The sequence below is a fragment of the Falco punctatus genome (genome assembly GCF_963210335.1).
Source record: "Falco punctatus genome assembly, chromosome: 6".
Classification (NCBI taxonomy): domain Eukaryota; kingdom Metazoa; phylum Chordata; class Aves; order Falconiformes; family Falconidae; genus Falco; species Falco punctatus.
In genome coordinates, this window is record NC_137585.1 from 19596350 (window position 1) to 19612457 (window position 16108).

Sequence of the window (16108 nt, forward strand, 5' to 3'; positions counted from 1 at the left end):
CAATTTGTCCACTGTTGAAATCCAGTTCACTTGGACATGGCAGGACAGAACACTAGTTTTATATGTATGTCACAATAAACATTTTGCCCAATTGACATGATGAAAACATTCCTGGCTACAGCAAGACCACTTAAAAGAAGATCCGAAAGGGAACAACTGTAAATGCAGCATTTTCAGCTCAATGAAGGACCAGAAAGGAATGCTGACATTACTGGAATTCTTGTCTCCAGGTGTCAAGAAAAGAATCAGCCTGTAAATGCCAAAAATCATCTCTGAAAAGGTGTTGAAAGGCAAAGGATAATACTAAAAAATGAAGATATTCTAATGCTACTGACACTTTTCAATATAAAAAAAGCTACAGAACTTGTCTTTGTATTCTGTAAGGCACTGTGCAACTGAGGATGAAGCCTGAGCCAGAGCACAGGATCAGATTTAGAAAAAAGCACAGCTGTGTTAGAAGGATACAAAAAGAAGAAAAACTGAACTGAACCAAATAACAGTCAAACAAGCCAATGGACTTCCTTTATGGTTACAGAAATAAAACACTTCCCAGCATGCGAAGCTCTGTTTCATTTGTCTCCCAAACTGCACTTCTGTTTCTAAAGACATTTAATCCAATTTAAGGCAGAGTCTGCAATTTAGTTCCCATGTATATATAAATAGGTTACAGCATATTTAACCACCATACTTGCTTAAAATACAAATTATATACTCATGATGGAAAAATGCCTCAAATATACAAGCACGTGAATACAATATGATTATTCTTTTTCTGTGTGCAGGCAGGTATCTATGCAGCTGTACAGCTGTGCTAAAAATTGTGGCTGTGTAGCCACTGTATGCTGTAATACCCTATACTACAGCTACTACTTCATGTTGTGTAAGGAACAAACTCGGCTCACATTACAGTTTTACACTAGAGCACAACTACTCATTTTATATAGCTTTCACACCCTATACTTCAGGCAACACTTTCTAGCAATTCAGAAGAAACTTGCTACAAGAGTTTGTAAGCAGGTGGTGCTGCTGTGCAGGGCAGGATTCAGAAGGACCCACAGTTTTACCTTGTTAACACTAGCACTGACTGTGACCTTGGTAATTTGACAATCTTAACAAAACCTAATGTTCTGTTCTCAGGAATGATTAGGGTACTTGTGAATGTTTTACAACTATAGATCCTATTAAAAATTACTTATGCTTTTATTCATCCAGGATCAAAAACTTAACTTCTCTACCTGTTTCCTCAAACTTTAAAATCAAGAAACTAATACCTGCATCATGCATCTGGTAAGAAACTTAGTTAACAGCTAGTCTGCTAAATACGTTGAGGATACTGCAAGTATTACAATTTCCTATACAGTTTTCTTCCCCGTATTGCTTTGACTAAGAATTTCCTTTATTTTACTGGAGGGTGAGACACTCCATGCATCCACAGAAATTATACTATTACTGCTGGTTTTAAGTGCACTTTATGTGATTTTTAATGAACTGCATGATGATATGCAGCTGTCTAAAACCTTGTGAGTTAATAATTTTCTTGTAAGAATAGAATATGCAATTTTGTATGGTATAAGTATATATTATATTTAAGATACAGTAATTTAAAGTTCACAGTCTTTAAAATCAAAGGTCTTTTTTTTTTTCAGTGCTTCATAGTTTTGCCAGTGTTTTATTTTCCACATGTCAAAGGAAGAATTAAACAATTTAGAAAATTCAGCATCAAATATTACAGAACTGAAAACTACTAGACAATCTTTTCAAAAGTAAGAATTCTAACAGTGCATTGAAATTTACTTGCAGTCAGCTGCACTGAAAAGAAGTAGCAAGAAAACCTTGTGAACTCATTTCAAAACCTAAAAGCAGCAGTTATTTTTTTAAAAGCCAGCAGTGTTAAAAAACCCTCAACCTTAAGGAAAACATGTTCCCTGAGACTTAACTCTCCCTTGACTTTACCAGCTTCCCTGGGAGTTTTGACATACCTCTTCCTTTCCCATGGCCAGTGCCTACAGGTACAATGATCCTTGTTTAAGGGAGTTATTCTTTAAAACTTGGTAAGGAAAAAAAAAATATAGCAAAACCAGAATGTATTCTGTTTATCAGAAAAAGTACTAGCTTGGCTCTCTGATGCAGATAGGGAAAGAAAGTACAGTACTTAAAGGGAAGGTGTTGAATGTAGGAAGGAGGTACAGTCCTCTTTCCTGGCTCAGCAGTAGGCACACTGATGGGAGTATTGATTAACTACACCATGGATCCCAGGGTAGGGATCCATCCACCCCAGGGGTGGGGGGGATGACAACAACCAACCAACCCACAAAAATCCCCAACAAACAAACTCCAAAGGGTCCAAATTAAGTAGCATTCTTGTGAAGAGTCTTGCACCAACATTGCTGTTCAGCCTCTTCTGTTAAGCACTTGGCATTTCTCAAGATAGTAGAGAAGAATAAAATATTACTACTATATCAACATGTTACAGAAATTACCTTCTGCGAAGAAATCTGCCTACACTGCTTCACTGGATTAAAAAAAAATAATAAAAATCTTAGTTTGTAAATTTTTTCCAGGATCACAAGAAAATCCAGCTGGAAGGGGCCTCAGAAGGTCTCTAGTCCAACCTGCTGCTCAAAGCAGGGTCAGCTCTGAGTTCAAACCAGTTTTCTCAAGGCTTTATCTAGTTGGGTCTTGAGAGCTCCCAAGGATGGAGACTGCACAGCCCCTCTTGGCAACCTGTTCCACTGCCTGACTATCCTTGTGGGGTGAATTTTTTCCTTATATACAGGCTGAAACTTTTTTATTTGAATTTATGCCATTGTCTCTTGTCCTTCTACCATACATCATTGCAGAGCCTGGCCCTGTCTCCTCAATTTTCATGCAGATTTTGGAAGGCTGCTATTACATCACCCCAAAGCCTCCTCTTCTCCTGACTGAACAAACCCAGTTTCCTCAGCCTCTCAGTGTCAAAGTTTAAAAAAAGTTCATTCTCAGTAAGGGTAATGCAAATTCAAGCATTTATTACAGATGCAATGACCCCTACAGCAACAGTCTAAATAAAACAAAACAAGTGGACATTACTTGCGTGGCACTGTTCTCTCTGAATGCTACTGGAAATTAATACAGTCAGAACATTATGGAAGTAAACCCTATTCATATACCAGGAAATTTTCTGTGCTTACTAAGAGCGTTTTATCAAATATTGTGTGAAATGCTGTAATAGGCAACCTGAATTAGCAATAGCTGTGTACCTACTGAGAAGTCATATGCTGCACTTCATTAATGCATCAGGTATACTCTAAAATAAAACCTGAAACAAACTGCAGACCTCAAGGGAAGAAGGTAAATGAGTAACTCTGTTGGATGGGTATTATAACATTAGTTTGTAATAACAGTAATAAACTATGGGCCAAGATGCACTGAAGACAGGTGGGTAAAACTTCTTAATAATTTTAAAAACAGTTGCAATTATTTAGTTCACATTAACTCTTTTGGATAATTTGATATACACATGACAGGGCAAATTTAGGCCTTTCCATAAGCATAACATTGGATTTTCATCTGCAATAGCATGTGGTAGTATTTGCTAAATCGCTGTTCTACAACAGATGCCCTATTTTATGAGGTAACATTACCTGTCCCTTTAATGTATAAAGCCATAAAGTAATGACATTGTTTCCAAGGCAAATGGGGCCACCCACTCACTTCATCCAATGTAAGAATTGGAGGTACAAGCTGCAAGCATGTAAGTGACTATGAATAACAAATCAGGGTCACATACTACTTTGATTTACGCCTGAGTATCACCAAAGTTCAGACACTGAAGATGAAGGCTGTCCATTTAATCTCTACGTTACAGCCATTGTGGCAGTTGGATAGCCACAATTTATTATCAAAAGCCACAATCAATATTGAATGGCTTGAGCTCATAGAAGCTTATCTAGCACTGTGGAGTACATAATATGTCACTGTAGTGACATGAAGATGCCAGCCCTCACACACACGGTTTAAGAAGTCGAATTGTGAAATTTCTCCAAACAGAACTTACCCCTCAGCTCCTTCATTCTAACACTGAAGGTCTGGCCTCCAAACCTACAAATAATCTGCCATTCCCTATACACTCAGCTACGATTACTCATTTAAGAAAATGGCATAAGGAAGTAATGAAAATAATGTCTGTTCTGATTCTTTAGCATGGTCAGACCAAATAAATTGTTTTAAAATGGCTGGACATCTATCAAGTTAAACCAAGGATATGGCCTATGGACTGGTTTAGCAAGGTATCAACTGTGTTAAAGCTACCTAATGATTTTGCAATCTTCTTTTTTACCTATGACTTTGCAGCAGATTTCAATACTCAGTTTCTAAGGGAAAAATCAGAATATTCACTGGATCACACAATGCTAAGAGTGCACTGCCTGTCAGTAAAAATCAGTACAATAAGTGGACAAGGCAGGAGTGTATAAACCAGAGGTCTAATTCATTTCTTATACATAACACTCCTTCAAAAAAAAAACAGAGGAGGAGAGTTGAGGTTGGGCTAGAAATGGTTCAAGGAGAAAGGGAGGGTTATGACTAAAACCAGGAAACTGTGAAGGCGGAGATGAAGGAATAAAGAACTGTAATAATGCTGTTGCTTACTGATACCTTTATAAGCATATTAGGTTTTGCATAAGTATCGTGATAACCAAATGGTAATTTTCTGCACTTTTGACACATGCTCTACAAATACACAGTGACAGCCATAACCCTGAAGACCTTACAGTCTGAACAGATGAAGCAAATAAAGGGCGAAAGGCTCAGACAGAACTGACATGCTGAAGGCTACACCACTCGCAAATGACAAGAGTGTACTTTTACTGCTGTAGCTATTGCTTCATGCTGTCTTTTCTACAGTAAAACTATAAAGCAAAGTTAGCTTTTGCACAGGTGAGAAGAACCCAGTGAGATGTCAGCCTGCTTTGAGCAAACAGGCAGGTAGGTCTGTGGCTTGCCTGCTACTTGTTTTTTGCATGGACACGCCAGGACATTACTCCTAGGTGCTGCATAACACCCAGGAGACCGGGTATGACCCTCTTTCCTAGACACACAACAGGCAAGACAAAATTGATGTAAAACATGACAGTCTGCCTCACTCCTTGATATACTTGCATTCTGTCCCTAAGCATTCAGGCAGGGGGCAGCTGCTTAGGTATTCTCCCTGAGCAGTTTCAGATCAGTTTTCTGCCAAGGCAGGTCTGCCACTCTCCAGCTGCAGAAAGTACAAATGGGACTAAATCAGAGCCTCCTGAGGGACCTCCAGAGCACTCACCCATTCCAGCGCTGCCACCCATTGCTATACCCACCCAGGAGTGATGAATGCTGAAGGGAGTAACTCTTGTCATTGGTGACAGAGGGAAGCTGGGGAGACACCCGACAGTCACATACCTGTTGTGCCCGTATTCCATCTGCTGTAGTTAACCAAGGAGAGCAAATAACTCAGTCTTGTTTTTCCTCAGCTGTTAACTTTGGCATTAGGCTAGGGCTGTGCAGTTCGCAGTCAGCCCAGCACAGACCTCCTTCAAAACCCAGCAATTGTTCTTAGTGCAGCTGTTTCACAAGGTATAAAGTTGCGGTGATGTTCCCTCAGTCTAAGTGAACAGCACCGTGCTATCCCCATGCCCTTTGTCTTGACAAGGAATACTTCTTTTTAATCCCCAGATTAGCCTCACTAAGCAGAGGAACATAAACACGACATTTATAAAAGGACACAGATGCTCATCTCTCACGTTAGTGTTCACTACCGACAATTCCTCTACTATTACTTAAAGTTATTTCTGAAAATACTCAAAACCTCTATATACACATCACAGGGTTTTAGCCATAGTCTATTTTAGTACAATGGCAGACATAAGACCTATAATAAATTCATAGGCATAAAAAGGCATGATGCCTGCCAGGAGACCATACCCATTGCAGAGATTTTTTTTTTTTTTCTCTTTTTAATCATTAAGAGTTCTATGTGACAAATAAAAGGCAAGAAATCCTCCCCCCCCCCCCCCCCCCCGAGGATTATACACCTTCCCTTCCCCCGCTTCCCCCTCCCGACTCATCGTATCTTCTCCACACACATCATCTGCAATGAAAGACCACGGGAAGAGGTAGCATCACACACATCCTGCTTCTGAATCTCGAACAATACATCTCTCGGGGGCAGATTCTCCCTCGCAAAGCACAATTAACAAGTAAGAGCATTAAAATCCGAGAATACAAATCAGAAAGCCACCGCTTCCCTTGTCTGCCCAGGAAAAGTCCCTCTGCGAGTACCGCATCCCCCGCGGGACGGACGAGGGGCTTCGGGCGGGAGACCCGCCCCGCTTACCTTGCTCATGCTGGCGACGGGCGCTTCCGTGCCGCGGCGGCGCGGGCTCTCGGGGTAGCCGCTGGCTCGGGCTCGGACAGCGCTGCGGAGCCCCCCGGCTCTCCCCCCGGCGCGGCGGCGCTGCGCGGGCTCAGGGCCGACCGATCCGCCTGCGGGCGCCGCCGGGGCCGCTGCTGCCGTCGCTGCTGCCGCTGCCGCTGCTTGCGGGCTCCGATTGCATCAGCGGGCGAGGGCGGCGCGCACGCCGGGCGCCGCCGGGGAGAGCGGCGAGGGGCTGCGGGCCGCCCCGCCTGGCTCCTCCCGCCGGGGGGCACCTCGCGCCGGGCCGCCCCGCCGCCGCCCGCCCCGCTCCGCTCCGCTCCCGCCTCGCCCGGGGACACCGGCAGCGCCCCAGCCCGCCGCTCGCACCTACCGCAGGGGCGGGCGGGCTTGGAGGGCAGCCGTGGCTCGCCCGCAAAATGGCCCCGCGCCAGGCGCTGCGCCCACCGAGCAGAGGCAGTTACGTGCTTTTACTGTAACTTATGCTGATGGCGACATGTTCTTCTTACCCCTCCCTTAGCAAGCGTTCAGAAACTCATCATTTTCAGTCTCTGAGTCATTTCCTCCTGCTTACATCCAAGCTGTCTGACACACCAAACACCTCGCCGTTTATCCCTCCCATCGCTAGCAAGCCCTGCGTCTCTCTTGCTGCAGGGCAGGCTGTCCCCAGGCCGCCCACCGCTACGTGCACAGCTTGTGCTGGCTCCCCCAGCACTGCACTGGCAGCAGGAGAGGCCCACACAACCCGTTTATTTGGCGCTGGCCGGGATTGCCAGATGTTTCACAATGGGGCTCTGGGTCCTCTCCCCACTAACCAGTGCCTAGTCCTGCTGAAGTCCATGTAGCTGCACCTTCACAGCTCTTCAGACCTCAGCTGCCACCCTACAGCCCGCTGGCTGTGCTACTGTCTCTCTGATGTCTGTGGCAGGCAGGTGACCAGCACCCCAGGACAAAAGAATAAACATCAGAGACCGGTCCAGTCTGTTACTGCTACTGGTGCTACTGCTAGTGAAACCGTATAGTAGTTGTACAACAAAAAAGTGAATTTTTAAGAGAAAATCCTGGTGTAACCACAGCGTAATGTTCACAGTGTGCTTACGTTCATCTTTACTGATTTTACGGTTAAGTCATTTCTTCCTATCCTACTATTTTTGTAAATGTTTTTCCCCTTCTGATCTTGCGGGGAGTAAGTAGTTGTAGGAAGCTGTTTCATCTCAATGCTACTGTCGAAAGTGTCAGGTTCTGCTTTGCATGATATATGTGAATTATTCTCTCTTGAATAGTGTCAGAGATTGGTTACAGTAACAAAAGTAGATCTCTGTTCCTGCCACTCTTGAGCCAGATAAGAAAGTGCTATTTAATGGAATTACAAAAATTTGGATTCCAAAGAAATGCTGGTAAATTATGTTACCCAAATTGAAAGTTCACGTTTCAGTGATGTTAGTGGCTATTTAGGAGAGAGGAAAGACGGACCAAAAAAAAGGAGACAGGGAAGGCAGCAAAGAAGCACCAGACAGATACAATTCATCATCAGTGAATTAGTTCATAGTGCTCATGAGAGCAATTCAATCCATTCACAATAAATTGTCTTCATACTACAACCACAACATGGGAACAACCATACTGGGTCAGGCCAAAGGTCCATTTAATTCAATATCCTGTGTCTGAGAGGCATCAATAACGATGTGTACAAAAGAGTTACAAGAACAGAAGAAGCACATAGGAGCACTTTCCTGATCAGTTCTTTTAGCCTCAAGGGATTTGTGCCACAGCAGTTTCCTGAAAGATTGATTCTTTAGGCTTAACAGTTCTTCATGGATTTTTGTTCTATTCATTTAACTGTTTCTTGAGTGCATGTAAAATTTGGCATCTGTAAGATTTTGTGCTAATGAGTTCCACAATTTAGCTGTGCTCTGTGGAAAAATACGTTAATTTTGTTTTATTTTGAACTTACCACTTAGGAATTCCACATCATGCTCCCTTCTTCTGATGCCATCAGACTTGTAAACAAACAGCAATGAAGATCAAAATATTCATCCCCTCTATGTAATTTGTGATTATGCAGGCTACTGTTGAATCTTCTGTCAGCCATCTCTCCTTTTTCCAGATAAGTCCTTATCTTTTTCGCCTTGATATAAAGACAGTTTTCATACCCTTGATCATCTTTGATTTAAGATGGGGACATGAACTACACAAAACTCTCAAAATGCAGGTCACCATATTTAAATTTGCTTTTTCCCTCTCTGTTTCTTTTCCTAATAATGCCTGGTGTTCTGTTTCCTAATTTGACTGTTTCTGAGCGCTAAACTGAACTGATATTTTTTACAAACTATCTGGTTCCAAGATTACTCCTGAAAGGTAACAGGTCATTCAAAACCCATCACTGTTCACATAAATTTAGGAAATTTTTTTTGCAACTCTTTGCAGATAGCTCTAGTCTGGCTGAATTTTTTAACACCATTACCCTGAAGATCCTAATCTCATCAGCAAACTCCATCCTTTCTCTATTTGCCTTCATTTGCCTATCATTTTCTTAACTGCACAGTTTAACTTAACTGTTTCTTATCTTTGAACCTGTTAATGAGAGCAAACATAAAAGCACCCTTCTTATGGGAGCTTGTTTTCTAGGAGCCTTTGGTAAAGCACCTGGTCACCTTCTTTAGAAATCCAAGTAGATTGTCTCAATTGGACCTCTACTGTGTGCACATTCATTGAATCCTTCAGAGAAGTTTCTAGATAGGCAGGTCAGGATTTCCTTTCAGAAAAGTCATGCTCAGTCTGCCCCTCAATGTGATACTTATCCATGTATCTTTTTGCATTCCCTATTACAAGTTCTACAGTTTCTCCAGATTTACTTCAGTATCCTGGATCCCTCTAGAACAAAAGCTGTTTCAATGCAGTTTTACTGTTTCAAGACCTTAATTTCCCAGTCTGAACAGTATTGTGCTGTGAGTCCTTTTTCTTTCTAAGTACTATGCATCATGCTCCACCGCAGAGATCCATTCCAAGTTATCCTCAAACTACTGCCAACTATTAAGGTACAGAGCAGAATCCATGGCCTGGCCATAAGCAAGAAACAGAAGGAAAGGAAAGGGAAAGGAGAGATGTTACCTGAACCACAGGGGATTTGTGCATAGCCAAGTTATCTAGGATATATATTAAACCCAGATCTTTTTATTGATAGCCAAGCTGACCCTGAACTCACAAATAAAAATCAGAAAAAGAAGACCAAAGCTCAGAGAAGCTACAGAACTTACCTCAAAACATGCATCTTGCTGCAACACCCCAAAACCTGAAAATTGTCATTAGTACATGTGCCATACAGACATATTTTTGTGGTGTTGGCTTGCATTACCTCAGTCTAGTTGCACTTCTTTATGTAACGCTCCAGAAGTTATAATGTAAGGGAAGTTGACTTTACCTCTGCTGATTCAATCAGTTGCATTGATCCATCAGTAAGAACATACACTTTCCATATTCTGAATATCTCATTTTCATAAAACTGGCCATTGTTCATTTCTGTGCTAGATTTTCCATTAATGCAAAGTATTCTGTGAACGCTTGACAGCACTGTTAAACTTTAGAAGTTTTAATGAGTGAGTTTTTCACAGATATGAGAGAACTAGGTAATTTATATGCTTCAAGTCCAAAGTGTTTCCAGAAGTTCTAGAGATTCACAGGGTGAACAGGAGTTGTGACACCTGGGGCCCTTGGGGGCTGATTAAGTTTGTAGAGTGGATGCAAAACCTTGTGATTAGTATGTTCCATTCCTTTTGCTGATCTTCACAGAAGCCATGTAAAAGAGCACAGCATTCCTTCTGTTTGCTCAGGGCTCGTGAGTGGAATTTTTGCAGAGGACCAAAGGGGTTTCAGTCATGCATATTACCCAAACCAGAACTGAATAAACTCATATTTTAGCCACAGAAATATGAGGAACTACTGTTGGGAAAATGAAAAAACTCTATGATATAAAGCCAAATGGGGAATTTTGAAAGAGGCAGCTTGTATAATTCCATAATTCTACAAGGAATGAAGGGCAGAAGCCCATAGCTTGGTACACTCTCAAAGGTTTTCTGTTATAAACGCCAATCTGCTTGAAGAAGATAACGTGAATATGGGTAGAAACCAGTTTTTTCGTTTAAGAGAAAGCTGGGATTCTGACATTTTTTCCCTTCTGAAAGGGAATGAAAACTTCCTGTAGTAAAATGTGGGGAAAGCAATTCTGACTCAATCAAAAGATCTTATTTCTACAAAATCTGTGTTTCAGTTTGATTTCGATCTTTACACATTTTCAAAGCTTTTTGTAACATAAGCCCTTTTGAAATGTGTTCCAAAGCTATTAAAAAAAAAATCACAAAAAAAGTATCTCTTCCAAAAATATCAGAATGTTATGTTTTGATCTTTCTGAAATATTCTTTTTCTAGTCAGCTTTTGTACTAAAACTCAGTCTTGCTTATTTTCTACAACTGCATGAAAGTGCATTAGCACAAATATTTAAAATAAGGAAACGTCAGCTTTCATTGAATATATTCTTCAGGGAAAGCCTGTGACTGATTTCAGTCACAAAACTAAAACTTTTCAGAACAAATAAGAAGGTAATTGAAGGATAATGATTTCTATACAGCTGCCTTGCAGAACTGGGAATACAGATGTGAAAAGCTTTTAAAGCGAGGGAAAGAAAAACCTTTGGATGAGAATCAGGTTGGTGGTGTAGAAATTTCCTAACAGAAAGAAAAAAGCAAATATTATACGTGTATATATTTGTGTTCGTATACATACAAAATATTAGGATAAGATAATTTCTAAAATTACTTCAGAGAAGGACAGGTCATTTAAAGTCTTGTCATTTTGGTCTCCAACAGAATGATGTGAGATAATAAGCTTTGTACATAGAGAGCAATGGTTGCAATTGCTAGTTTCCTTTTGGAACAATATACAAATATAATGCAACTTTTCATTTTGGACAAGGAGAAGAAATAGTTAGGATTCTTTGTAGAAACAGAAAGATGAAGGCATAGTGGCCTCTCCTGTAGTCACAGGCACATGTTACCTCACAGAGGGTCTCGAGTGAGACGCAAGGTTTCAGTGGATGTTATTTTCAGAAAGCAAGATCTTTTTGTGGCAGCACCTCCTCCTGGTGCTCATTTGCTCGTTTCCATCCTCATGCCATTTTCCCACCTCCTCGGACGTGCCAACTCTGCTGTGTGCAGGCTCTGCTGTTAAATGGATTAATAGAATGATCTGGGTTTAAAAACCGAGATAAAAAGCATGGGAGTAGAAAGTAATTGCAGATGCTAAAGGGCAGGAAGCATCTAAGCTGGCACCCTCACAAAGAAGTAGTCTGCATAATTACACTCTCAGAAAGAAACATTAAAAAACTAGAGTCCTGAGAAAATATAAAGGGGAAGCAGCCCCACAACACCTGGAAACCATAAAAACCCTAAGAAAAAGGCTTGAAAGGAAAAGGCGCGCATGTGTGAGGGTAATCGGAACCAAATAAACACAAAGTCTTCTGCCCTTTAATTCCCACCTGCTCAGGAAACAGCATTTGATGCATTTTTCCTAAATATGCACTTTGTGAATGTGTCACTTATTTCTGTCCTGAGAGGCAACAGAAACATTACGTTCTGGGAATTAACCAAGAACAGTTTGTTTCCAACATTTTGTCCAGATTTCTGTTTTCCAGCCACTCCCATGCTCCCTCTCCTTTGCCTCCTCAGCAGTGGTGGGGCAGGGCAGGGGTGGCACAGGACCCCTCCCCACCGGCCTCTTCCAGAAGGTTCCCAGGGGCAGCACCTGCTTCGCCTCAGCACTGCCCGCCCCACAGTCCCATCAGAACGGGGCTGGCTTCCTTCACGCCCCAGAAGGTGAGGTGTCAATCGTGCTTCTGAAGCAAACCCTTCAAAAGGTGTTTAAAATGTGTTTAGGTGCACCAGGGGTGGGAATGGGGGCACAGGGAGATGCTGCAGGTGGCAGCAGCACCTCAGAGGCCGAGGCAGAGCCCCTGAGGCAGAGCCCCCCTCAGCTGGCTCCATCTGAGGCTTTAGCACCTGGGCCTGTGAATCCAGAGCTCTACCAAAACCAGCCCACTCCTTCACCTTTTGTGGGAAGTGCCATTGTTCCTCACCAGCCCATTTTCCCCATCCAAGGTAACTCAAGATTTCATAACTGCTAAATTGTTTCTTTCTCCCCCGCTTAGGCCTGCTTAAAAACTGACAGAAAAGTAAGAGAGGGGAAACACTCGATATTTGGTGCTGTTTTTTCTGGGAGGGTAAGAAAGTTGAGGATAATTCTCCACGTAGGTTCACGGAATCATTGAATCGTTCAGGTGAGAAAAGACCTTTAAGATCATCAAGTCCAACCATTAACCCAGCACTGCCAAGTCCATCACTAATTCATGTCCCAACGAATGGCATCTACACATCCTTTAAACACCTCCAGGGATGGTGACTCAGCCACTACCCTGGGCAGCCTGTTCCAGTGCTTAAGCACCCTTTTGATGAGGAAATTTTCCCTAATATCTGATCTAAACAGAGGCCATTTCCTCTTGTCCTGTCGCTAGTTACTTGGGAGAAGAGACTGACAGCCACCGCGCTACAACCTTCTCTCAGGTAGCTGTAGAGAGTGTTAAGGTTTGCCCTGAGCCTCCTTTCCTCCAGGCTAAACCACCCCAGTTCCCTCAGCTGCTCCTCACCAGACTTGTGCTGCAGACCCGTCGCCAGCTCTGTTGCCCTGCTCTGGGTGTGCAGCGTTGGAGGATGGTTAATGCCAGGCCACCTGGAAGATTTGCTGCTGAACCACCTTTCAATATGAAAACTAAATATTGAAAGACTGACCTAATGTGCTGCTTTTTTTTTTTTTTTTTTTTTTTTTTTTTTTTTTTTTTTTTTTGTGGTGTAAAACATTTTGGACCAAAAATGCCCTTTATTTCAAAGCAGTAGAATTAAATTGTGGAACTCTGTGTGCAATCGTGATTTCTCTGACGTGACTGAGAACCTGGAGAAAAGGAGGCAGCTGGGCTGTGGCGAGTGGTAAACCCGCTTTCCCCCCCTCCAGGTTACAGCTCGGCCGCTTCAAACCCTGCCAGGCGGTGAGGGGCCGGCGCGGTGTTCAGTGTTTCAGCATGAGCGGCTCCATGACAAGCTCGACATCCCCTTCGTGTTCCAGAGACGCACCGCGGTTCCCCAGTCTACGTTACATCAAGCTTAAACAGACTCCAGACCTGCACAACAAACCAGCCAGAAAATGTCAAGACATTTTCCAGGTCGCGCTTACCGGCTACAGGACCCCGAACCGCTGGCCCGTCGGGTGGCTGACTCGAAAAGGGGACAACGCGGCCACACAGGGACAGCGCCGCGGGGTGCCCGGTCCCCGGCCTCGCAGGCGGGCAGGGATCGCGGCCGGGCGCCGCCGCCGCCCCGCGCCCTCCGCTCCCTCATGGCTCCCCCTGGCGGCCGCCGGGTGACGGCCGCCCCGCCGGCGGCAGGGCCACCTCGGGCCCCAGCTGAGGGTCCAGGCCAGGCTCCGCGCAGAGGAACACAAAGAGGTTGTGGGTCAGCTGCGTTTTGCCCGTGGTCAGCTACACGGTCAGTTCGTGGTGCAGGCGGACAGATCCCAGTTACAGAATCACACAACGGCTGGGTTGGAAGGGGCCTTAAGGATCATCCAGCTCCAACCCCCTGCCATGGGCAGGGACACCTTCCACTAGACCAGGTTGCTCAGAGCCCCATCCAGCCTGGCCTTGAACACTTCCAGGGATGGGGCAGCCACAACGTCTCTGAGCAACATGTTCCAGTGCCTCACCACCCTTGCAGTAAAGAATTTATTCTTAATATCTAAACTTTATCTACCTTCTTTCAGTTTAAAGCCATTCCCCCTTGTCCTATCGCTACAGGCCCTTGTAAAAAGTCCCACTCCAGCTTCCCTGTTTTAAACATCTTGGTTCCTGGATCTCAATGAGTTCTACACCCCTGTACCAAACAGCAGGTTAAACACTGCTGCCCCTTTCAGTGGAGAAATTCCTGCAAGTCAGCAAGGAACCCAATGCTTTTATGAGTTTTCAGCACTATCTACAATAAGATACTTCAAATCTATATATCTTTATAAGAAATTCATTACATCCCCAAGCAAAGCGGTACCACTACTTTGATCAAAAATGGTATCTGCTAGAAAGTGTACAGGAATGCAGATGCTTTTCAGCAAGTACGCCTCTAGACACACACTACTTCAGCAGGTAAACTAGACACATCAATGACTGCAAAAACCCACATCAATACATTTATATAAATAGATTTTGAGCAGTATCTCAATTATCCATCATAACTTAGTCTGAAAAAATGAATTCCACACCAAGTTACTCCCCATCAGTCCTGTCTTTTTTCTGTAAATGGTTACGTATTTGAGGAGGATGCTTTAGCATATAATAGTTGTGCTGAAATTAGGTTTGGTGAAGGGTTACAGCTGCAGAATCTGTTTGTTGGACTAAGCACAAGATTCAAGCCTTCTGAAAGATGCTTTAACATGCCAAGACCAATACTAGAGGGGTAAAGCTTAGAACAAATGGGCCACAAAGGCCAGATTCTGCTGGGTCAGTCAGTCTGGTAATGGCACGCTATCGCTGTCACAGCTGGTAACAGCAATCTGAAGGGTAGAAGTAACAGCCAAAGCAAGCTAGGACACGGCAGCCAGAGACACAAGACAGGAGTCCGAAGGGTTGGCAGTGACATCTGAAGAGACAGCTGGGAGACATAACACTACATTTGGTTTAGGGACATGGACTCTATTTTCCAGCCTGATAAATCAAGCAAACCAAAAGGCAACAACCAAGCCTGTACCTTGAAATCCGGCAGGGAAACAATGTTAAAGTAACCCAGTAAAACCTTGACTTTCACACCTACCACACAGATGAGATACCTTTCTTTACAATGTGTTTAACACAGACTATAAACTAATGGAGTAGCACACTGTGTGAAATAACAAAGTCAAAGTATTCCTGGTTAATAAAAGGCGACTGCTTACTAAAAGTAACTGGCCACGAGCTGCACACAGATTAACATTATACCTCCCACAGTTTAACAAATGTAACTAGATGTAGCTGGGATTTTTCCCCTTTAAATTAGGAATAATTCATTTGGAACTCTTAGAATAGAACCAGCTTCAGTAAAAGTAACCGAGAGGCTGGAACTAAGGTTTTAGGGCATTAATTAGCACATAGCACCAAAGCACCTCGCCAACCAATTAAAATCCCTGCTTTGCTGTTCCACTCCCTTTGATAAAATCCTCAACAGTGGACTGCAAGCTTGCAGAGCACCACAGAACAGTAAATCTGCTTATCGGGCCACTCTAGGCCAGAGAGAACACACACTCTATCCTTGAACTAAACTGAAAGCACAGGGGCTAGAACCTGCTCTAAGTTCTAGACACGTACCCTTTTTCTCCTAAAGTTTCCCAGCTGCTTCCTCAGAAAGGAAAGGAGGTAGTTTAATAAAGAAACTACTTCCCACATTTTGATGTGATGTTTTTGAAACTGGAACCTGAATAACTAGGGGGATGTTTGTATAAAAGGTTTATTGTAAGAAAAAGAGGAAACCTTTCCATTTAAAATTAATCAAAGACACTATTTACTATGAAAGTCACAACAGTGCAAGATAACCAGGCAGTAACAGCATGCACTCCCCAACCTTTGGAAAGGAAAACTTGTCAAAGCACTTTCTTCAAACG

At 43.1% G+C, this 16108-nt stretch overlaps 1 protein-coding gene across 3 annotated transcripts in view; it reads right to left on the reverse strand.

The window, feature by feature from the left end:
* The window catches only part of BCAT1 (branched chain amino acid transaminase 1), a 69724-nt gene extending 60299 nt beyond the window's left edge, over window positions 1–9425 (reverse strand). Inside the window, exon 1 of one of the 3 annotated variants that reach the window (XM_080392199.1) lies at window positions 6350–9425. In XM_080392199.1, the coding sequence (XP_080248325.1) occupies window positions 6350–6358 (9 nt within the window). In that variant the 5' untranslated portion in view covers window positions 6359–9425. Of the gene's footprint in view, window positions 1–5415; window positions 5972–6349 lie in introns of those variants that run through there. The other 2 variants (XM_080392200.1, XM_080392201.1) reach the window with 2 other exon arrangements.
* Between the last annotated feature and the right edge of the window lie 6683 nt (window positions 9426–16108).